This window comes from Podarcis bocagei (genome assembly GCF_964188305.1).
Source record: "Podarcis bocagei genome assembly, chromosome: 1".
Taxonomy (NCBI): Eukaryota; Metazoa; Chordata; class Lepidosauria; order Squamata; family Lacertidae; genus Podarcis; species Podarcis bocagei.
This window is the reverse complement of record NC_138125.1, coordinates 58,279,632-58,302,430: the sequence shown is the minus strand read 5'-3', so window position 1 is coordinate 58,302,430 and position 22,799 is coordinate 58,279,632. Positions and strand designations below refer to the sequence as shown.

The window sequence follows — 22,799 nt, the reverse complement described above, 5'->3', positions numbered from 1 at the left end:
GTCATATGCAGAGTAAAAATTGTATTGTACTCCCAATTCCTGACATAGTGGAAGACTAGCTGGGTAGTCATAACAATGTGCTTTATTTTTAATTTTAAACAAACAGTTAATTTCCTGAGACTGTCTCTTGCCGCTCCAAAGAGATTGGCCTATTGTATTAGTTTTCTAATTGCAGAATTTGGTGGAGGCTGTTCACTTTAGCAAGAGATGCGGTTATAGTATGGGACCTTCAAGGTATGCAAGGTGTGCTACTGATGTAAGAGATATTCTCTACTCCATATTACTGGTGGTGGTGTGTTGATTAAATTGCAAGTAAGCTAACATCGAAGGCAGAGCATGCCCTTTCATTCATTATTCTCAGGAACTTGATAAATGCACAGAATGGATTTCTCAGTTGCGGAGTTGTGGCTATTAGCATTGCATGCACATTCTAACCCAGTTTAACTGAATTTAACTATCATGGTACTACTTATGGGTTTGTTGGCAAGTTGAAAAATAAAGCATGACTGAATTGAACTGTAATGCAGACCCTGCTTCTGAATAATCGTGTGAAAGAATAGGCTAAGGGCAGATTTCCTGGCTGTGGTTTTTGAGTGATAATTACTACACCATTTGGCAGCTTAGTTATATGAAATAGGTATTACTGCAAGTGTGTGCTTTGCCATTAATACAGAACTGGATGACCAAGAGCGTACTGGGTTGAAAGCATATTGCCGCCTGGTTAGGTGAATCCACTATAAATAGCTTTCTTAAAAATTGAAATCATCACATGTATGTTCAATCTGTTTCTCTTCTTTTTTTGGTAGAACCAACTCCTTTCGAAGGGCTTGCTGTTCATGGAGGAGAAGGTTAAACTTTGTGAAGGCAAGTATAGAGGGGCTGCTGCCCTTCAGGAAAGGGCTCTATGTTCCCTAAAAGCCCTGTGAGTTATCTTCTCAGGCTTGGGTCACTTAGGTGGTTTTGTGGAAAAACCAACACCTGTGAGTCACATGACTAAATATTATAAGGTCCTGTTCTGTACAAGCAAGAAACTGAGCCCTGATGATAGCACAGAGTAGAAATTTAACTGGAGCACAAAGGAAGTAACTTTTTCTTTTCCTAAAAGAAAAAAAGCTAATACAAATAATCACTTATAAAGTGGGAATTATTACATATAGCACTTGTTCATGGGCCCACTTCTCTTTGTCCTTATTGTCTTGCTAACATCTAGGTTAGATCACTGCAATGTGGTGTACATGGGGCTGCCTCTGAAAGTCGCTTAGGAACTCTAGCTGCTACAGAAAAGGACCTTTTCAACTTTGTGTGTTATTGTTTTTGTTCGTTACTATGTTGAGTAATTTTCTGTTTTTATATGGTAAACCACCCTGTGATCCTTGGATGAAGGGCAGTACAGAAATTCTATAAAATAGATAAGTAGTGGTAAGGTGAATCTTGTGACTTCTGGATTTCTAGCTGGCAGTACCGTGGCAAGATATTTCTCACATCTTAGCAGAACAATTAACAGAACAATCCCTTGTGCTAGGCTGTCAGGGAGCGTTTGGGTTAAGCGGAGGCTTTCCGGCTGAGCTGACTTCCCTCTGTCACAGTAAAGCAAGCATCTCTCCATTGGCACCAGCCTCCTCCTTCCATCCACTGAATGTGCAGGCAGCTGAGCAAGCTGAGGAAGAGATCCTTAAAAAGGGCATCCTGAGGGTGGGGAGGGGCTGAGCCTGCCCACCATCTGCTCACATGATGTTATTGGTGCCTGGTCATTGGGCCAGTGATCATTCCAGATCATTCTGCTCTCTCCCCCTTTGCACTGTGACTACTGTGAGTTTCTGGACTGTGGAAGTGATGGCGGTCCTGCTGCTCTGCAAAGGGCTGCTAGCAGGAGGCTGTGGATTCTGGATTTCTCTGTTCATATCCTATGATTCAGATGGGCAGTGTGTGACTGTCAAAACCAGGAAGATCTGGGAAGGCTTCCAGTGGTCATGGGATATGGCTTTTTCACAGACATGCAATAAGCTCAGAATTTTTTACTAGCCCACAAAAATGTTTATTAGCTTGCCTGTACACATGTATGTCACTCACTGGTGTCCCAAGAGAAAAATAAGGAACTATTCCCTTCTAGTTTTGGTTACCAGGAGGCAATTGTGACTTGTCATAGGTAAACAAGCGAGATTCAATTATGGGCCTGCTTTATCATGTATGGCTCTCTCATCTAGTTTCTTATCACTTGGATCTGACTGTTCCCAAACCTGCAAAAGTAAAGGAAGAAAGGAGCTCCTCAAATAACCTTTTGCGGCTCTTATGCTGAGATTCCTTCTGTTGATTTTTATTTTTTAGTGGACCGAACCTTCTCCTAGCAAGTAATCAGCAGGCAGATTGGGTGTGATACAGCAGCTCCAGAGTTTGATATGCTGTTTGCTGCTAAAATTCAGCTTGTAAACTTAATTCCATCTGGTCTAGTCCTGTAGAATGCTGGCTTCCTCCATGGGAAAAATTTCACAACCTGAAGATTAATTTTGAAAGTAGTAAAACTTTATGTTGAAAAACAGTGGGCCATAGGTTGCTCAGGCTGCAATTCTAAGCGCACTTATTGGGAAGCGAGCCTGAGCTATATTAGGTGGGAATTTGGCTGTAACATTGCAATATTCAGATCTACAGCACTCAATTTGAGGTCTGCAGTGTAAGTCACACAGTCCCTTTGGAAACCATGTCCATATGTAGGTTAAGCCAGGACATACATCTATCGGCTTGTACTGCCCTCTGGCCTCTGAGAACATCCAGCATCTTAAAACTAATAGTTCCAGATTGGAAAGAAAAGCTCATTTTGGCAGCTTCTGGGTGGTGAGTTTCTGAATCACTCACATTTATGTGGAATGCAAATAGTGCCAGTTTGTGGCTGCTGAAACTTATTTTTTGGCAGGGGGAAATGAGCGATGCTTATTTTCCATGGTTATACCAAAGATCACGTAGATGCTCCTTCGCTTTGGCTTGGGCATGTGAACTGAAAAATGTTTGAAAACCTGGTGACCACAGGAGTTATGACATCGGTGGTGAAGATGAGGGCTACTTGGTTAATCAGATGGTGGGGCATTTGATCTTGCTTGCTCTGTGTGACATGAAGATGCCTTCCCTGCCCCTTTGAAATACACCATGCTGATAGGATAACAATAGTGGGAAGGACACATTTCTGCAGGGGAATCTCCATACATATGCATCTGTGCTGTGCGCCAACTTGAGTTGTGGCTGAAAGTAGTATTTTTGTGAAAGCTGCTGCGCCAACATCAGAAAATAGTTGGAGATGCACATTCATGTTTACATCCCACGGAAAACAAAATCAGGTCCAGATGGGTACCAGTATCAACATTCAGTATCAACATTCAATGCAAATTTGGATTTACACCAATAGTTTTTACCCTGAGTAGGTAAAGGTAAAGGTAAAGGGACCCCTGACCATTAGGTCCAGTCGTAGTCGACTCTGGGTTGCGGCGCTCATCTTGCTTTACTGGCCGAGGGAGCCGGCATACAGCTTCCGGGTCATGTGGCCAGCATGACTAAGCCGCCTCTGGCGAACCAGAGCAGCGCACGGAAACACCATTTACCTTCCCGCTGGAGCGGTACCTATTTATTATTTTTTTATAAAATTTTTATTAGGAGCGGTACCTATTTATCTACTTGCACTTTGACGTGCTTTCGAACTGCTAGGTTGGCAGGAGCAGGGACCAAGCAACGGGAGCTCACCCTGTGGTGGGGATTCGAACCGCCAACCTTCCGATCGGCAAGTCCTAGGCTCTGTGGTTTAACCCACAGCGCCACCCGCGTCTACCCTGAGTAGATACAACCCACTATAATGGTGATATAGCTTACTATATTCCATGGGTACTGAGTAGTTCTGCAGTTACAGAACATAGGGCTTGGTAGGATTTAGGGGAGCACCCGAATATTCATGCCCTGATCTCACCGCAACACGTGCCCTTCATGATGGAGGACACAATATCTTGGAAGAGGTGGAAACATAAACTGAGCTACAGTTGCCAACAATTGTCTGCCTTTACAGAGAATTAGTCAATAGTTGGATGGCTTGCTTTGGGTAGAGTATAGCTGAATATCAGAGACCAAGTTCTAAAACAAGGTTCTTTTTCTCCACCCCACCCTCTGTTTGCTTAGAAGAGAATCGCATTGACATACTATCTGAACTCTGGGATCACTTCTTCACAGAGACTCTTCCCACACTCCAGGCTATATTTTACCCTGTTCAGGTAAGTCTAGTTAAAATATAAGCTTGGCAGGGAGGAGAATACAGTTCAAACTTAGCACAAACTACCTCTCTGAAAGCTGTTGAGACACCCAACACTTAAACTGTAAAGAAATAGATTTCAGGTATAAACCACGGATTTCTTCAGATGTCCTTCCGAACTTAAAAATATATAGGGGAGGTCTTAGTATTCTAATAGGATACAAATTCTGTGTGACTTCAAATGTGCCTTAAAACAGACTTCTTCAACCCATGTTTTGAACTGGTTTCCACCAGTTCTAGTCAGTTCAGCTGTGCGTTGCTGAGTATTTTGACCACACTTACATGGGCATACTTGCTAAAACATAGGCAGAAGAAACTTCCAAAAAGCAAAGGAGGGCAGATGAGTTGTGAAGATCCTTTGACATCTTTATATACCTTGATATGCTAATGGAGTGGAGCTGTCTTGTGGGGCAAATGGTCCATTGACATCTAAACACCCAAGAGGTCAAAAAGAATGAACCTCTCTGGAGCTTCCTTAAAGGACAAGATTTCTGCACTTTGTAAATTTCCTTTCTGGCTTCCCTTTCAATCCCTTTATAGCAGATGCGAAGAAAGTAGATTGAATCTACTGGTAGATCTTTCGGTGAGTTTTATTCTATTCACAAGTGTTTCTGACTCCCAATTGGTAAACAGATAGAAAGGCCTCTCACCTTCCCCATAAAAAACCAGATTGCTGAAAGTGGAAAAGAGGGTGTGTGTGTATAACCAGGAATGGATTTTTGTGGGAAGGTTCTGGTACTGAAAACAAATTCTGAGGGTGAGCATGTACTTACACATTCTCTCTTCTTGAATTTTGAGGGTACCCCCCTGGTCACACTTTCCCACCTGGCTCCTGTTGGTGGATCAAGTGGCTCCATTACAAAAACATAGTAGATCCCACCCCCCAATTTATAGTATACATTGTACAGTGGTACCTCGCAAGACAAATGCCTCGCAAGACGGAAAACCCGCAAGACGAAAGGGTTTTCTGTTTTGGAGGCGCTTCGCAAGACGAATTTCCCTATGGGCTTGCTTCGCAAGAAGAAAGCCCATAGGGAAATCTCCGGCGACCTCTTTTAAATGCTGGTGGTGGGGAGCAAAGCCTTTCCCCCCCTCCGGCCTTCAGAAGAGGTCCAGGAAGGCCGGCGGGGGCCGAAAGGCTTTGCTCCCCACCGCCAGCATTTTAAAAGCAGTCCGGGAAAGCAGGGAAGCGCTTCCCGCTATCACGGACGGCTTTTGAAGGCAGGCAGGGGGGGAAGACTTTCGCCCCCCGCCCGCCTTCAGAAGAGGTCCAGGACCTCTTCTGAAGGCGGGCGGGGGGCAAAAGTCTTTGTCCCCCCTGCCTGCCTTCCCAGGGGCTTTTACATCGCCCCGGACAGCGGAGAAGTCCTCCGCTGTCCCGGGCGATTTTAAAATGCCGCCCGCCAGCATTTTAAGATCGCCCCGGACAGCGGAGAAGTCCTCCGCTGTCCCGGGGTTTTTTAAAATGCTGGGGGTGGGAAGAAAAGCCCTTGTCCCCCCCCCAGCCTTCAGAAGAGGTCGGGGGACAGACTGTCCCCGGACCTGATCTGAAGGCGGTTTCCATAGGAACGCATTAATTGATTTTCAATGCATTCCTATGGGAAACCGTGCATCGCAAGACGAGAAACTCGCAAGAAGAAAAAACTTGCGGAACGAATTAATTTCGTCTTGCGAGGCACCACTGTATATCATTTCCTGTCATTGTAGTTCCTATCAAGACATTGCAAATTGCACACACAAAATATATTTTGTAAGAAGGGTAGCTGTGGAGAGAAGGGAGTGCCCATTTCCAAGGCTAGCTCTTCATTTTCAAACCATGGGTTGATTTGCCAAAAGGCACATCCAGACAGTTAAAAGGGTGTGCATTTTGCAACAGTTAGCAGTTCAATTTTTCTGCTGTTTGTGGATTCTCCTCCCCCTTGAGCAGGGGAACAACATAATTTTTGTTGGCCTCTTACTCAGTTGGCTTCAGCAAAGGACCAACCATTCTATGTATTCTTTGTTTGACAGACCCTAACAATCCTAACTACTGAGTAACTTTTAAATGGGTATTTTAAAATAGCTACTTTGAGATAAGAGGGCAGAGAATACCCAGTCATTCCCTGCTATATTCATTATTCTTGAACTTGAGGGACCTAACAGATAATATCCACACACACACCCTATGGTACCCCCAAGGAGTTGAGTCACCTAAATGAGAGACAACTACCTTGTGAACCAAAGAAGAAATCTTGTCTGGGCATGAGAAGCTTCTGGCAGCATAAATTTCCCACAGAATGAAATTCTTATGAAGGTCACATGCTTCTATGTCTGCCCTTGGCATTCTGGTATTGGCTGGCTTATTCCCCCCCCCTACTTCCAGCTCCAAAATATCTACTAGAGGCATGATACAAGCCTCCTACTTAGCCCCCAACCTGGCAATTTCCAAAAGGTCTAGAAGAGTGGAAATACTTGCTTTTTGCTATGTATATACTAACTTCCCATGATATCTGTATTAATTCTTTCTCTTCCTCCTTTCCTATCCCTCTTTATTTCCCATACTTGCAGCAGATGATAGACGGTATGTGTGAGAATGCCCGTTTTAGAAGGCTATGGTCTCTCTCTTGGTGCTTTTTAAAGTGATTTATGCCCCAATCCTTAATATATTAAATGGAAATAAGACTTTTTTTTTTAAGTGAAATGTCTTTCCTTGTAGTTTATTCAGAACTGGAGTGTAAATTAGCTGAGAAGTCAATTTCACCCAATGGTATACTGCTTTTAAGGTAGACGTCACAATGTGGTTTTAAACAATAAGCATCAATTTAAAAATTCTACGACAGTTTATTTCAAAGTTGGATCCCCGAATGTCATAGAATCATAGTATCAGAGAACTGTAGAGTTGGAAGGGACCCCAAGGGTCATTTACTCCAACCCCCTGTAATGCAGGAATCTCAACTAAAGCATCCATGACAGATGGCCATCCAGCCTCTGCTTAAAAACCTCCTAGGAGGGGGAGTCCATCACCTTCCAAGGGAGTCTGTTCCACTGTTGAACAGCTCTTATTGTCAGAAAGTTCTTCCTGATGTTTAGTTGGAATCCCCTTTCTTGTAATGTGAAGCCATTGGTTCAAGTCTTACTCTCCAGAGCAGGAGGACGCAGGCTTGCTCCATCTTCCATGGGATGGCCCTTTAGATATTTGAAGGTGGCTATCACATCTCCTCTCCATCTTCTCTTTAGCAGGCTAAACATATCCAACTCCCTCAACCATTCCTTATAAGGCTTGGTTTCCAGACCCTTGATCAGTTCCCACCATCCCTCAACATTGGCTACACTGGCTGGTGATGCTGGCAGTTGTACTCCAGCACCATCTGGGGACCCCAAAGTTGAAGAACACTGTTCTACGATAAAAATGTTTTATTACAGAGTCTGCCAAGCCAAACTTTTTGAAAGTCTGAGAGCTGAATGGTGTCACCTAACAAGGCAGTTCTTACTTCCTATTCATGGCAATATGGTTCTTCAGAAACCCCAGTGTTGGGGGGGGGGTACCACCTTAAGTGGGAGCTAGATACTATCAGCCCCCTTGAAACATCCCTCCAGTCTGAAGAGGATTCATTTATGAGAACACGTCTGAAAATAGTTTTCCAACCAGCTCTGAATCCACCTGACAATATTACCACTTAGGTAAAGGGACACAGGTGGTGCTGTGGTCTAAAACCATTGAGCCTCTTGGGCTTGCCAATCAGAAGGTTGGCGGTTTGAATCCCTTGATGGTGTGAGCTCCCATTGCTCTGTCCCAGCTCCTGCCAACCTAGCAGTTCGAAAGCACGCCAGTAAAAGTAGATAAATAGGCATGGCTGCGACGGGAAGGTAAATGGTGTTTCCATGCTCTCTGGCTTCCATCATGGTGTTCTGTTGTGCCAGAATCAGTTTAGTAATGCTGGCCACTTGACCCAGAAAGCTGTCTGTGGACAAATGCCGGCTCCCTTGGCCTGAAAGCAAGATGAGTGCTGCAACCCCAGAGTCGCCTTTGACTGGACATAACTGTCCAGGGGTCCTTTACCTTTTTTACCTTTTTGTTATCACTTAGTAATACCATTTACCTATGTAGTTATGGGGCAACTTGTCAATTACTTGACTTATATAAAGTTTAAATATGTGAAAGCTTCATAGTGATTTTTCTCAAGTTATGTCATACCACTTCCCCTCTCTCCCATCTTTCCTTCGTAAAGGAATGATAGTGTAGAATCCTGTAAAACCTTTGCACCAACACTTTGCTATAAATGAGATATTTCATCAGAATCTCCTTTCCCACAAATCATTCAATAAAGGTTTTGATTTCCTTAAAACAACATGGCCAGCCAAACATTAAATTTGGTTCAAGATTAGAATATTTATGTAATCTATAAAATAGAATTCATTATTAATTTTAAACTTGGTTTCTGTAAATTCATGTAAAGTCCAGAGTTAAGCTTTTTGAACTCTGAACTTTTTTGGGGGGTGGAAGGAATACAATTGAAGTCTCTGGACTTTCCCCCCATTATTGTGTATGTGTGTTAAAGGCCATTCTGAGTTATATGTGCTTTTAAAGCAAACCTAGTCCATGGCACAACTTGAAAGCCTTACAAAGCTCTTCACAAGTCTAACTTCACAATGTTTACTTGGAAATAATTGTTTCGCCAAGTTGGTTCCTGAAAATGGACTAGAGAGAATGCCAAGTGTTTGTAACACTGAATGATATGAGGAAATAGACTCTATGAGGGAAAGAGGCTCTAGGGAGATGGCTTAATCCTTTTCCAAACACTGATCCTTCCTAGAAAGTTCCCCTTTGTTCAGACACATTATCCCCCAGGTCCCACTTCCAGCTAGACTTCCAACACAGAAGCAGTAGAAATGGTCTTGGACAATTGGTGCATTGCAGGTAATAACTGATGTGTGTGCATGTTTGTGCGAACCACTTATGACTTCCCCATTCTGTTCTACAAATGGTCACATATCCCTTCATTCCTGTTATCTCATCAATGGATTGAAGACACCCATTTGCAGAGGTAACACTTAAACTTCCATCCTTGGTAAGCCCTGTCATTGATTTAATATGTGAATAAGTACATTTTCACAGCAGGTTAAATTTGCAAGATAAACTATGTGCTTGATTTAGCTTGTTTACACTTACAAAGCTAATGCTGCAACCCTGCAGAAATCTCATACTTTCTACAGCTTTATCTTGTATGCCCATAAATACCTGCTCTGATACCCAAAGGGGGCAAAGCATTTCTTTGGAGCCATTGGCTTTTGTTCCTATTTTGCATTTTGATGAAGATGTTAGCTGCATCATTAACCACATTATGAATTGATGATTAACAAACATGGATTCCCTCCAGCCAGAGATTTGCTTCAGTGGTTGCGGAGCAGTTACCTATATAACTATTCCCATGGAGAATATAGGGCACAGTTTAACTCGGTTGTGGCGGGGCCGGGGGGGGGGGGAGATAGATTCATCGCTGCAATGAAGCATTGGCAGTTGCTTTGAACCTCCTTATTTTCTATTTTATTGTTTTTATACTGTTTTATTTCACTACTAAACATTGTTTTAATGTTATTGTTTGTTTTTATACTGTACAAAATTTAGATATTTTTAAAATATTCAGCAATTCATAAATGCCAGTAAACAATCAAACACTAAGAAAGCTACCACTTGTAGAATAATTTACCTGCTTGTGTAGGAAGTCTTCATTTCCCCAGATTCTTTAACCAGCCACTGTAAATACCTCTCCATCCACATGCCTGTAGTGGCTAGGTTTATAACTTCATGTCACCAGTCATATGGTGCATTATGTTCTCTGTCCCCCTTCATTCCCCAGTTCTTACGTGAAAGCATAAAATTAACCCCCGGCATTATTTACAGCTGCTCTGAAATTGGTGTCGGATGGAGTTAAATGTACCCCAGCACCAACAGCCACTAATTCCCCCACTGTTTTCTGAATGTGTGTACAGGGCCAAGAATTGACTATTCGCCAGATTGCGTTGCTCGGCTTCCGAGATTTGGTCTTACTAAGAGTGAATTTGGATGAGATTCTTCCTCGGGTCCAAACCAAGCTTCCACCTTCCATTGTCCAGATGCTGCTGATTTTACAGGTGGGGAGCAATGTGTTTCTTCTTATTATATGTGCCTTGACTAGTGAGTAGCTGGCCTGGAGAGGTTTCTGTATACTATGAAGAAAGAGGAGAACCTGTGCAGAGCAGAAAAGTGCAATTGAGCAATTGCTATGAATGGCATAGACTAAGGCTGCTGTCCTAACCCCACTTACCTGACAGTAAGCCCCATTCAATTAAATAGGACCTATCTTTAGGTAAAGGTAAAGGGACCCCTGACCATTAGGTCCAGTCATGGCCGACTCTGGGGTTGCAGCACTCATCTCGCTTTACTGGCCAAGGGAGCCGGCATACAGCTTCCGGGTCATGTGGCCAGCATGACTAAGCCGCTTCTGGCGAACCAGAGCAGTGCATGGAAACGCCGTTTACCTTCCCGCCAGAGTGGTACCTATTTATCTACTTGCACTTTGACATGCTTTCGAACTGCTAGGTTGGCAGGAGCAGGAACCGAGCAACGGCAGCTCACCCCGTCGCGGGGATTCAAACCGCTGACCTTCTGATTGGCAAGTCCTAGGCTCTGTGGTTTAACCCACATCGCCACCCACATCCCTAGGACCTACCTTTAAGCAGACACAATTAAGATTGTGCTGTAAGTTACTAGCTACAAAACCATTTGGTAAAGGGATACCAATAAGCAGATTTTGTCTTTCATCTGAACCAAACAAGACTATACCATCTGTTTTATCAACTATCTTCCTCCTCATTTCCCTGTCTCATGGGGGGGGGGGGATCAATCTCTGGTACTTTTTATGCATCTGATGATGAAGTATTTTACTCTCAAACCTTACAGTTGTTTTCATTAAGTACCATAGGATTTTTGTTTGTTTGTTTTTTTGCATTTTCTCACTTTCTTTACTCTGGATAGCTTAATCATGTTCCCTGTTCTAACTTCATAGGAGGATTGTTCAACATTTATTCACTCTCTTATTTCCCAGGCTTACACCATGCATTTTGTTGCCTCTGTAGCAAGCACTTAAATCCATTTTGGTGCAGCTGCTTGAAAAGCTTGCACCACTCTACTTGTTCAGCCTTAGAGGGCTTTTATTTATTTATTTTAGCAGAACAGGTCTTCCCTTGGGGCAAGTCCTATTCAACCCCATTGACCCACTGGATCCTATCCATCTACTAGGGTGTTCTGTTAAGTTACATTTGCATACCAGGTTCGGTTGACCTGGGCATTCTCAGCAGTGGGTCTTTTTACCTCAGATAGCTTACCATAGCCTGAATCTGCAGAGTTATAGAAAGAGGTGTACATCTGCAAAGCATTAAGTATTTTTGAATTGCTTTGAATGGTTGTCTTAAGTTTTTCAAATCCTCAACAGTACTGCATTGTACTGGCCAGACATCACCAACAGTGAACTGAGCGCTAACAGTATGGGAGCCAAAATGGGGTCACTGAGAAACAAGTGGGGTGTGACTGCAATGTTGGAGGAACCCTGAGGTTTGCAGAATTACAAATATTCTAACCCTAACCCTCCTTCACAAAGATACCCAAGCCAAATGATGACTGAGCATATTCAGGAGCTGCAGAAAGCCGACTGTCCATTGGAATAGAGAAACAAAAAACCAGAATATGAGGGGAATCGAATGGCTTCTTTGAGCCACTTATGGAAACTTTATAGTATCCCGAAGAGGGTTGGCTGGAATGCTGAAAGCAACCTGCATTTTGTTGGAAGCTCCATGTAGGAGAAATAATTATGTAACAGGCTCTTTTTTCTTCATTTCCACAACTTCTTCCTGTGCGCACAATTATATTTCTTCTGAAAGTATTGTGAAAGAAATATATATGTCCATATGCATATCTGTTGGATGCTTTTTTTGTTACAGGGAGTACATGAACCTACAGGTCCCAGTAAGGCCTTCATGCAGTTGGAGGAGCTTGTTAAACTCGTGGTCTCCCCATACCTCGGTTTGTGCGAAGAACACTGCTTCCCTGGTAGTACGTGTGCTCTGGGTAAGATGCATTGTATTGCAACGCCATTCGAGTTTCTTTCCCCCCAAGATCCCTTCTTAAACCAATGTAACCTGCATCTGTGTTGGTCAATAGTTTACTTGAGGGCTGTGCAAAAAGAAAATTGGTACCCAAAATATGTGTTCTCGTGTTAGTACTGCCTCTGCATTGTTGCAGAACACGTTTGACCAGAGACAACACAGTGCGACAAAAGAACTGTACATCAAGAGTGCTGCCTCTCACATACCACTTGCAACTCTCTTTAAGAAAACAACAACTATTGTCTGTCAGCAGCCAGCATGGTCTAATTAATATGCAGCTTTGTGCAAGACAGAGATGGGAGAATAAAAGCTTAAATCATCCCTGAGTAGATACCAATCAATGAAGCCTTAAACATAATTAGTTTGTATGGAAACAGCCTTCATTTTTTTTCCCTTCCTGAGTCTTACCAAGTGATAATGAGAGTTCAGTATTCACAACCTGGTTCTGCAGGTGCTTAAAATCTGATTTTTTAAAAATGGTAGCTGAAAAGCTTCTCGCCTCATAATACAGGTTTCTAGTTTAGTTTCTTTCCCTTCCTCTATCCTGCAAGGGAACTTGCCAAACACCCATTGTTATAGTTCTTTGCGGATCCACATGCCCTTTGTTCCACAGCATCATCAGACACCTGTTGCCAATGTTCTGCCTGATCACCAGGTTGTTAGTGTGACAACGTCAACTCTATTGGAATTGTGTTATTCAATCACAACTACTTTGTGCTGCTCTTCCCAGCTCCCAGGGCTATGTTGTAGGCAAGGAAATGGCAATAAAGTCAGATCAGCACTCCCCCTAGTACAATACTGTCTAATACCACCGCTAGCCAGTGTCCCCCCCCAATAGTTGCCATCATCCCTGACCATTGGCCAGCTGGCTGGGGCTGAGTTGCAGTCCATAGCATCTGGAGGGCTGCCCCTGATCTCTATAATTTCTGGCTTTCCCAGTTCTGGCCACCACTGGACAAGGAATGTTTGAAACTGGCATCTTGTCAAAAAACATGTGTTCCTTTTATGTTGTGATTCCTGCAGCTGTGGGGCCACATCCTTGTCTTTGGATGTAATCTAGTGTGTGTTGTGTAGTTCAGTGGACACGACCCTTTGCCTCTCAACTCCTCCAGTTCTAATCCATATTTCCCCTTCCTTCTGACAATCATTGTTTCCTCGCTTGCCTTTTCAGCCTTACATTTAAACCAGGGGTTGGGAGCTTGCAACTCTTCATATCTGGGTAGTCCTTCAGATTTTTCTGGCCTACAGATCCTGTCATCCCTGGCCATTGACCATGCTGACTGGGACTGATGGGAGTTGTAGTCCAGCAACATCTTGGAAAGCCACAGGTTTCCCATCTCTGTTGCAAATCAGGATTGCTATGTAAAAGAATCATTGATTTGGAGAGTACTTAGGCAACTTAAGCACACTGTATATAAATAGCTGGCATTTTATTTGTTTAAATAAATGCTGCCCTTTTAAAAGTCAAAACCCTCTAAAGGTGGCTTCTATATATGCATAATGCAATGCAGTTGCCTATCCAAAAATAGCCACCAACTTCGATTGGTAGTGGTGGGCACGTAGTCAGAGCCTCTGTTGGTCTCAAAGTGTGAGCAGCTTGGAATGGGCGATTGTATATAACCCACATGGCAAAGCTTCTTTGACATCCTATGCATGCTGAGAACAAGAGCTTGTAGACTGGACCAAATGCTTATCTAGTCGAGCATCTTGGCCAACCTGATGACACCAGGAAGCCCACAAGGGCAACATAAACATAACAGTACTCTCCTGCTGTTGTTTCCCAGCAACCTGGCATATAGAGGCATGCTGCATCTGATCCTGAAGGTAATGATATAGTCCATCATGACCAGTAGACATTGGTAACCTTATCGTCTATGAATTCATCTAATCACCGTTTAAAGTTGTCCACTCTTGGGGTTCTCCTTCATGGAACACTGCCTTGTCATGGCAAAGGGGCTTGAATAACTCAGAGAAGCTATGAGCTATGCCATGCGGGGCCACCCAAGACAGACAGGTCATAGTGGAGAGTTTTGACTAAACTTTCTTGGGTTCCATGATCACTGCAGATGGGGACAGCAGTCACAAAATTAAAAGATCCCTGCTTCTTGGGAGAAAAGCAATAACAAACTTAGACAGTATCTTAAAAAGCAGAGACATCACCTTGCCGACAAAGGTCCGTATAGTTAAAGCTATGGTTTTCCCAGCAGTGATGTATGGAGGTGGGAGCTGGACCATAAAGAAGGCTAATCGCCGAAGAATTGATGCTTTTGAATTATGGTGCTGGAGAAGACTCTTGAGAGTCCCCTGGACTGCAAGAAACCTATCAATTCTTAAGGAAATCAGCCCATAGTGCTCACTGGAAGGACAGATTCTGAAGCTGAGGCTCTTTTTTGAACATAGCATTCGCCTGAGTATTCAGTCATTAGTCTAATGCATCCAACTTTTGTATAGGACTCATGAGTGTGATTCCTATGTTGATTCCTATTAGTTCAAATTAGAGCTATGTTGCATCCTCCTTTGCCCATGCCAACTGATATTCCTTCCTTGAGCCACCTTCTCCCACTTCTGGGTTTTGCCAAAATCGGTTAGGGTGGAAGTTCCACTCTGGATATAGCTGCATGGTCCAGTCTTTTATCTGAAAGGAAAGCCCACTTAGTTTAAAGCCAACATGGTGCTCTCCAGAACTTGCTGAACTACAATTCCCATCATTCTTTATCATTGATTATACTGTTTGGGAACTGATGAGAGCTATAGTCCAACAATATCAGGAAGGCATCATGTTGGCTGCCTTTGGTTTAAATTGACTTACTTCTGAATAAACAGTCTTTGATTCATCATTGTTACCATTTGGTTCTTCCTTAATGAATATTTGTTAAGAACAACAGGCCTGAGAGACATAGGCTGATCCCTCTAGAGCAGTGTTTCCCAAACGTTTTTGGGCAACGGCACACCTGTTTACCGAAAAAAAATCTCGCGGCACACCACCATTAAAGCCCCGCCCCGTGACGTCAGCACGCAGCGTCACGCCGGGAGGGACGCACTAAAAGTGAAAGTTTTTTCCCTCCCCCTTGCCGGGGTGGGAGGAGGCAGCAGAGCGAGGGACTGAGGGACGGCGGCAGCTGAGGCGGCGGCGGCTGTTGTGGTGGTGGCGGCGATAGCGGGCGGAGGAGGGGGCGGCGGCGGGAGTTGCTGCTGCTGCTGCCCGGACATGCCGGCCTCCTCCTCCTCCGCTGTCTCGCGCTCCTCCCTTTTGCGCGCGCTGCCCCGCCGCTCGGCACCACCACCGCGGAGCCGCCCCCGGCTCGACGCGGATCCTCGCCGCCGCCGCCTCTCGCCGCCCGACTCGCCCGCCTCCCTCCCACGGCACACCAGCCGATGTCTCACGGCACAGTAGTGTGCCGCGGAACACCGGTTGGGAAACACTGCTCTAGAGGAGAGCTTTCCAAACCGTATGTCGTGACACGTAGGTGTGTGAGCTGCAATGTCTTGGTGTCTTGTGCAAATGCTCTTATAAGGGGCTAGTTTAATCTCTGGTTTGCTAGCAAAACTGAATTACTGTGTCACAAAATGATTGTGTCTAAAAAGTGTGTAACCAACATGAAAAGTTCAGAAAGCTGTGGTCTAGAGTGTCTCTTTGTAGGAAACGCACACCTACTGGAGTTTGCTGCCTGACTCTATAAAAAAGAAAGAGGGCAGTAAGACCATATCTGATTACAGCTGCTTGGGTTTTACACAACAAATACATGCCTTGAGGAAACGAGATGTACTTCTCCCAGTGCAAACATAATCACAGCACAGTTTGCTATTCACAAGTAATAAAATCATGACCCTTCTCCAGAAGGAAAATGATACAAAGTGCATGCAGACTTGCACGGTGCTGAAATTGTTTTGCCTGAAAGTTAGCCATGTGACTCTTGGGAAACTTCTCTGCTATCTTTTTGTCTGCCAATAAAACAAGGGATTGGTGTCATAAAGCAGTTTTATGAACTCAGTGGCCTTGAAAGGACTGTAGATTCAAACCCATCACATTTGCTTTCTGTTTAGAAGTTACGTGTGTGCTACTCACTGTGCATGTGGGTAAATATGCATAGCACCTGTTTCCCATGTCAGGTTTGTGGGATTGGGATCAGGTTTCAACCAGGATTGAGGAATACTATAATAAATGGATATAAGACTTACTAATTTTTATTTTAATGGGCTGTAAAACAAACACTATTGGCCACAGTATTTATTTATAAGAATATGTATAAACCACCAATTCATATAAACATCATGGTGGTGTACAATAAAACTTTTAAAACATCTTAAAATTTTAACATAAAATGCAGAGCAACTGTCTAACATGGAATCACATTAATTCAACAACACTTGGTGAAATGAACAATTTCAGCAGGCAATGGCATTTCAGAATCATAAGCACCTGTCAGATTTCAACAGGAACAGCATTTCAAATCCATGATGCTAAAAGCCTTCGTTCACTAAGAAACTAATCAAACATTAGATCACAGTGAATGCATTATACTTCCTTCCCCTCCCCCACAACGATCAATCTGTACGTTGCTTTGAGACACTTCTTGCGAAAAAAAGTGACTAAAAATTAATAATAATGATGATAAGGCTAAATGAGCCAGCATGAGTTTTGTACTTTTCTATTGCAATTAAAGTATGTGGGTGGAAAAGATCTGATGGGTTGAGGACTGCTTTCCTTATGTTGCCATGCTGCAATAAAAGGGACCGCAAGAGCTTAATCTAGAGACAAAGTGACAACAGAGCTAGACAAAGGCCTCAACTCCCAATTTCACTGGCATTTTAAGAGACTAATTAGACACTTAAATGATTTCCGCTGACCAGCATCTTCCTTCCTCCCCCATCTCCCTGGTAACAGTTTCCTCAAAGCAATGTGTGATGTGACTTCATTGTTTCCAGTATTTCCTTAACTCCCTGCAAGCAGCTAACAATTGAGTATGAGGATGACACCTCCCCCCGTGTTTCTTTTCCCAGGGGATGCTGGAGGGACTCCTGAGAGACATCATTAGGCCCTCAAAGCCATTGACTTCAGCATCCCAGACAGCAGAGTTAAGCAATATCTCCACCTATTGGCAGTTATGAAGGGGGGGAAATCCCACTCCACTTTTTCATGAGCTCAGAATAACTCATTGCATTTTGAATGAAAGGCTCAGAAAACTGGTGGTGTTGTATAAATTTCTGAACACTTCAATCCCCGACACTCAGGCTGTTCTGACTGAGACAGCGGCTGTCAAATGAACTGCATTTGCATGAGCCTAAATGCTTGGAGGAACAAAGGAAACTGGTGCTGAAGACCAAGGTTTTTTCACTAAATTTTTGCCAACCCCTCTTAAAGGGTCACATTGTGGAAATCTTGGGTAGTGTTCTATGTCTGGACTCTGGAAATCTCTTCTTGTTCCTTTTTGGTTGAGCATATTGGGAGCTGACTTTTTGTTAAGCTTTTGGCAAGAGAGGATGGTATTCAAGTCCTATCCAGAGGAGACCCAGGGATATTTATGAACCCATGTTAGCCAGGCCCATTAACTTCAGTGGGTCGACTCTGAGTAAGGGTAGCATTTCTTAGTCTGTTCCCCAGCTCCAACACCAAGTTCATTTTGCTCCCCACCCCCTTTCCTTTCCCCGCATGATTGCTGGCTTCCAACTTTTACGATGAGTGGATATTTTCTTAATTTCCCCTTCCTTCCACTCAAAAGCTTTTCTGTCTCCCATTCCCTTTTATGGTTTTTCAACTGTTTTATGACTGAGTTATTCATGATCTCTTCTTTGCACAAAGCATTTTCATTTTCTCACTTTTACAGCCTCTTTTTGCTTTTTTATCTTGGTTATATAATGTTTGATGCTTCCACCGCTCTTCCTGTGATCTTGCCTGGATTCGTGGGCTTGTGTGTGAGATGATTACTTCAGTGAGAAGTGATTTGTGGAAATGAGGTGGCAGCTGAAAGTGGAAACAAAAAAGCTGAATCAGCTTCCTCCTCTCATATTGTTTTCCACCTCTGCTTCATTCTTCTAGTTTGTAGGCCTTTTGCTTGCAGCACCATCTTACTAACCTCGGCTTTAACTTAATTCTCTCAGAAACTCATTTGAATCTTAGCCTACTGTGTAGAAGCACCACAGCATTGTACTACATACTGGTTGTCTGTTGTCTGTTTCTCATAGTGTCTGATGTGGACGTGTAGTTTCCTTCATACTTGTATCTAAGTGGCCTAAGAAGAAACCTGTGGCCCTCCAAATGTTGTTGGCCATGGGAGTTGGAGTCCCAACACCATCTGAGGGACCAGGGGTCCCTTAGCCTGGCATTAGGCAAAATGAGGCAACCACCTCAAGAGGCAGATGGCTAGGGTGCAGCAACAGTTCCTCCCTGTTCCTTCTGAGTTCCTCATCTAAGAGGGGCCTGTCCTGTCCCCCCTCTCAAATCTGGCCTGAGGTACAGGGAAGAATGCTATTCCACCATTGGTGTTGTAAGGAAGGTGCGACTGGCATTCCAGTTGGTTTCTGGTTGTGAAAGCTGTGTGAAGACACCATCTTACCATTTGCCTCAGGCTGCAAAATATCCTGAGCTGGCCCTGGGAACTGGATGTTCCTCAGGTGACATTAGTCCTATGCAATAGCATAAGCAACTAACTCAGATAAAGTGAGTGTACTAATTCTGGCACTAGCCAAACAGGAAGTTACTGGTCTTAGCATGATTCCATGCTAATTCTCCCATCTGCCAAAACTCTGGTTCCAAGTTCCACCCTGCTTTCTATTTTTAGTCGCATCCCTTATCTGCTTAGCTGAACCTGTTGATCTCTCTCTCCTTGTTGCTTTAGTCAGCCTGCAGCAATTTGCTGAGTTGTCTGGCCGTAGCAGAAGAAGATTATGAGTGGCTTGTCGTACTAGTACAGGGCTGTGGAACAAAGCCTGCAGTGTTTTGCTTTTTGCTCGCTCAGTTGCTTCCATTTCGCCATTATTGGATTTTGGAATGCATCACCTTCAAGATACACTTTCAGCTGCTTTTTATCACTGTTGCTCTAAGTTGGAAGGCACTGTTGGAGGCAATGAGTTGAGACCGCCAAAAAATGAGATACAGGAGGAAACCATTGCAAAATCTAATTTTGAAAAGTGGAATCATATGCTGGCTAGCAGAAAGCATCTATTCGGATGCCTCGTCATCTCATCTGCTTTGAAAAAGACGAATCCAGAAATTTAAATGAGCTTTGGCCTAGAAAACTTGAACAGCATGGAGAGACCTGAGTTTTGTAAGCCGGAAGCTTCTCTATCAAAGTCCATAGAGTTTCTCCAACCATGTTTTTCATAAGCTTCCTGTATTTTGGCTTTACCACAGTGGTCCATGCATGGGTAACTTTAAGGATCTATTACTGCAACACATTCTATGTGATGCTAACCTTGAGGCTTGTCTGGAGGCTGCAACTTGTGCATAATGTGAAGGCTAGGATGTTTGTGAGGCCAAACTGCCACCCGCATATAGTACCTTGCTAGGCCAAGTTCAACGTTTTAGTATTAACATATAAGGCCTTATATAGATCAGGACCAGCATACTAGAGAGATTAAGTGTGGATCTAGACACAGGAGGGGAAGAATGCTGTAAATAAGTCAGAAATTAGATCATTATAACAAAAGAAAAAAATCTGTATGGAAAATCGTGTTTTAAAATTTCCTGCTCTCTGGTGCAGGAAACATGTGTGTTTATAGCATGTTCAAATCACTGTTTCTTAATGTAGCTGAGTCCTAGGTCACTGTGGTCTGCAAGAAAGCTTCTCCTGCAAGATATTGGAAGTCTGCCTCATAGTAACTGAGCTGGGCTATCAGTGTGGCCGCCCGTGTTCTTTGAAGCAGCCATTCCTGTCAAGAAACTATCTGCAATTTCTAGAAGCAACTGAATACATTTTTGTTCAGACAAGCTTCTCGAGCTGGATAAATAGGTTTCTGCCATGGGTGTACATACTGTTTTTTGTTTCTTAAAATGCACAGTCATAGAATTCCTGCAGTGCAGGAATCTCAGCTAAATCATCCATGACAAATTCTGTTGGTATTTTGTGTTTTTAACTGTTTTCAATTCATTTCATTTCATTTTGTTTTCTTTTTTCTTTTTACATTACCTTGAGGTATCTATGTGGAAGGCAATTAATAAATAGCAACTGCAACAAGTTCCACAGCAACAAATTGCTTGATTCCATGAGGGGAATCCTGGAGGGGCACTGCCAGTATGTGTAGACAGTACTGCGTTGGATGGTCCCAATGGTCTGATTCAGTACCAGGCAGCTTCCTTTTTTCCTGTACAGCAACATCTGGAAGGCTACAGGTTCCCCATCTGTGCCTCACTGACTTTTGAATTTTTTGACCATCAGTAGGGCATTCCCTGGACTAGTTATATCCCATTGTGTGTGTGTGTGTGTGTGTGTGTGTGTGTGTGTGTGTGTGTGTGTGTGTGTGTAATTCTGGCAGCTCTCTTGGCTCCAATCCACTTGCTAGGAATACATTCATGCTTTGGCATCAGCAGGGCAGGTTGCTAGTTTAGCATGGCGGAGGCGTACTTTGCTCATATCTCCAGGCAGTTGCTTTTTGCCGTCATGTTTCCACCCCTGCCCTCTGCCCCATTATTTCAGCCGGTGATAAGTAATTGCTGAAATGCAGCCTTTGCCATGATGGAATGCAGAAATCCGCTGCTCCAGCGGCACCCTAGAATGATTTCTTAGTGCGGACAATGAAGCAGATATTCATTTCCAGCTGAAAGGCTGGGAGGGGAAAGAGATGCATGACACAGTGACAACTGGAGGAATATCTTCCCTTTGCTGCTCAGAAAGATAGACTGCATTCCAGACAATGCGGCTATCAGCCTTGCTGTGCGCAGCTTTTACCATACCAGCGGGAAAGCCTCTGCGTGGGAGTGAATGCTCTAACCTTTTTGTGTGTGTGTGCAAAGCCAAAGTGCAGTAGACTTCTTATGATTCCACAGCATCAGTTATTGATGCTGGAAAGCAAAGTATGGCTAGTGTCTCACTTCATAACCCTTCATGGAGAAAAGGGCAAGTTCTGCCAGGTTCAGTTTGAATTGGGACCAGCAATTACAAATGACAGCAGGGAAAAACTCAAAGCACTGTATTTTTCAGTGTATAAGACTAGGTCTTTTCCCTTAAAAATAATGTCAAAAATTAGGGGGTGTCTTATACATGGTTGCATCTCCCCCCATTTTCTTAAATCTGAGTCCCCCAAAATAGGGAGCGTCTTATACATGGGGGCATCTTATAGACAGAAAAATACAGTAGTTGTTACCACCCCCATGCTCTGCCTTGAGCTCCCGAATCCCCTTATCCAGTAGTCACAGCTCTGGCCAGTACTGCACACCTGCCTTTTCTCCTGCCAGCCCAGAATAGGGAGGGGGGCTGGAATCTCTCTCCTTTCTGTCCTCTGCCCAGTGGGAAATACAGTTGGAAGCACTGAGAAAATGAAGGCTGTGTACACAGTAGCAGCTTAAAACTCAGCAAGTTCACCCCCCCCCTTGCTGCATTTCAAGTTGCACGGATGGGACATTCACCACAGTGGGATGTTGAATTCTGTACTAAGGCTGCGATCCTAGCCGCACTTATCAGGGAGTAAGCCCCATTGAATTCAGTAGGACTTGCTTCTGAATAGTTTTAGTTAGGATTGCACTGTAAAACGGTAAAAAGGACTGAACAGTAACTTCATAGCCTTCAAAGCTTTATTCCAGCTGCTAAATATCATTCCATAAAATCATAGAATGGTAGAGTTGGAAAGGGCCCAGAGGGTCATCTAGTTTAACTCCCTGCAATGCAGGAATCTCAACTAAAACATCCGTGGCAGATGGCCACCCAGCCTCTGCTTAAAAACCGCCAAGGAAGGAGAGTCCATTTAATGAAGAGACTTCATCAGTGTGTAGGTAGAGAATTTCAAAGATGAGGTACTGCATTTCAAATGACCCTCCCATGAGACACTCAGGAGCTTTGATGGAGCTTTTAAGGGTTAACAACAACAACTTTATTATTTATACCCCGCCCATCTGGCTGCGTTTCCCTAGCCACTCTGGGCAGCTAACAGCATATATAAAACATAGGAAAACATCAAACATTAAAAACTTCCCAATACAGGGCTGCCTTCAGATGTATTCCAAAAGATATGTAGTTCTTGATCTCCTTGACATCTGAAGGGAGGGCGTTCCACAGGGAAGGAGCCAGGGCGGGTTAAAAGTAACAAGCTTGGCCGCCTGTATGGATGTATATTAATAGTTGTATGTAATAAAGTTAAGAGATGATAGGGGAACAACTTGTTCATGATTTCCCTGAATGACTTAGGCTTCAATCCAATGGTGTCCATGCATGAGTGGAAAGGACTTCTGCTTGCACAGCAGGAC

General features: G+C 43.7%; 1 protein-coding gene across 7 annotated transcripts in view; it reads left to right on the top strand.

Annotated features, from left to right (window-relative positions):
• Nucleotides 1-22,799, top strand: part of PRR5L (proline rich 5 like) — a 69,153-nt gene that overhangs the window by 40,983 nt on the left and 5,371 nt on the right. For all 7 annotated transcript variants that reach the window (XM_081165988.1, XM_081165987.1, XM_081165990.1 and 4 more), the window contains exons 5-8: nt 807-864; nt 4,153-4,244; nt 10,253-10,393; nt 12,239-12,365. In XM_081165988.1, the coding sequence (XP_081022114.1) occupies nt 807-864; nt 4,153-4,244; nt 10,253-10,393; nt 12,239-12,365 (418 nt within the window). The remainder of the gene's footprint in view (nt 1-806; nt 865-4,152; nt 4,245-10,252; nt 10,394-12,238; nt 12,366-22,799) is intronic.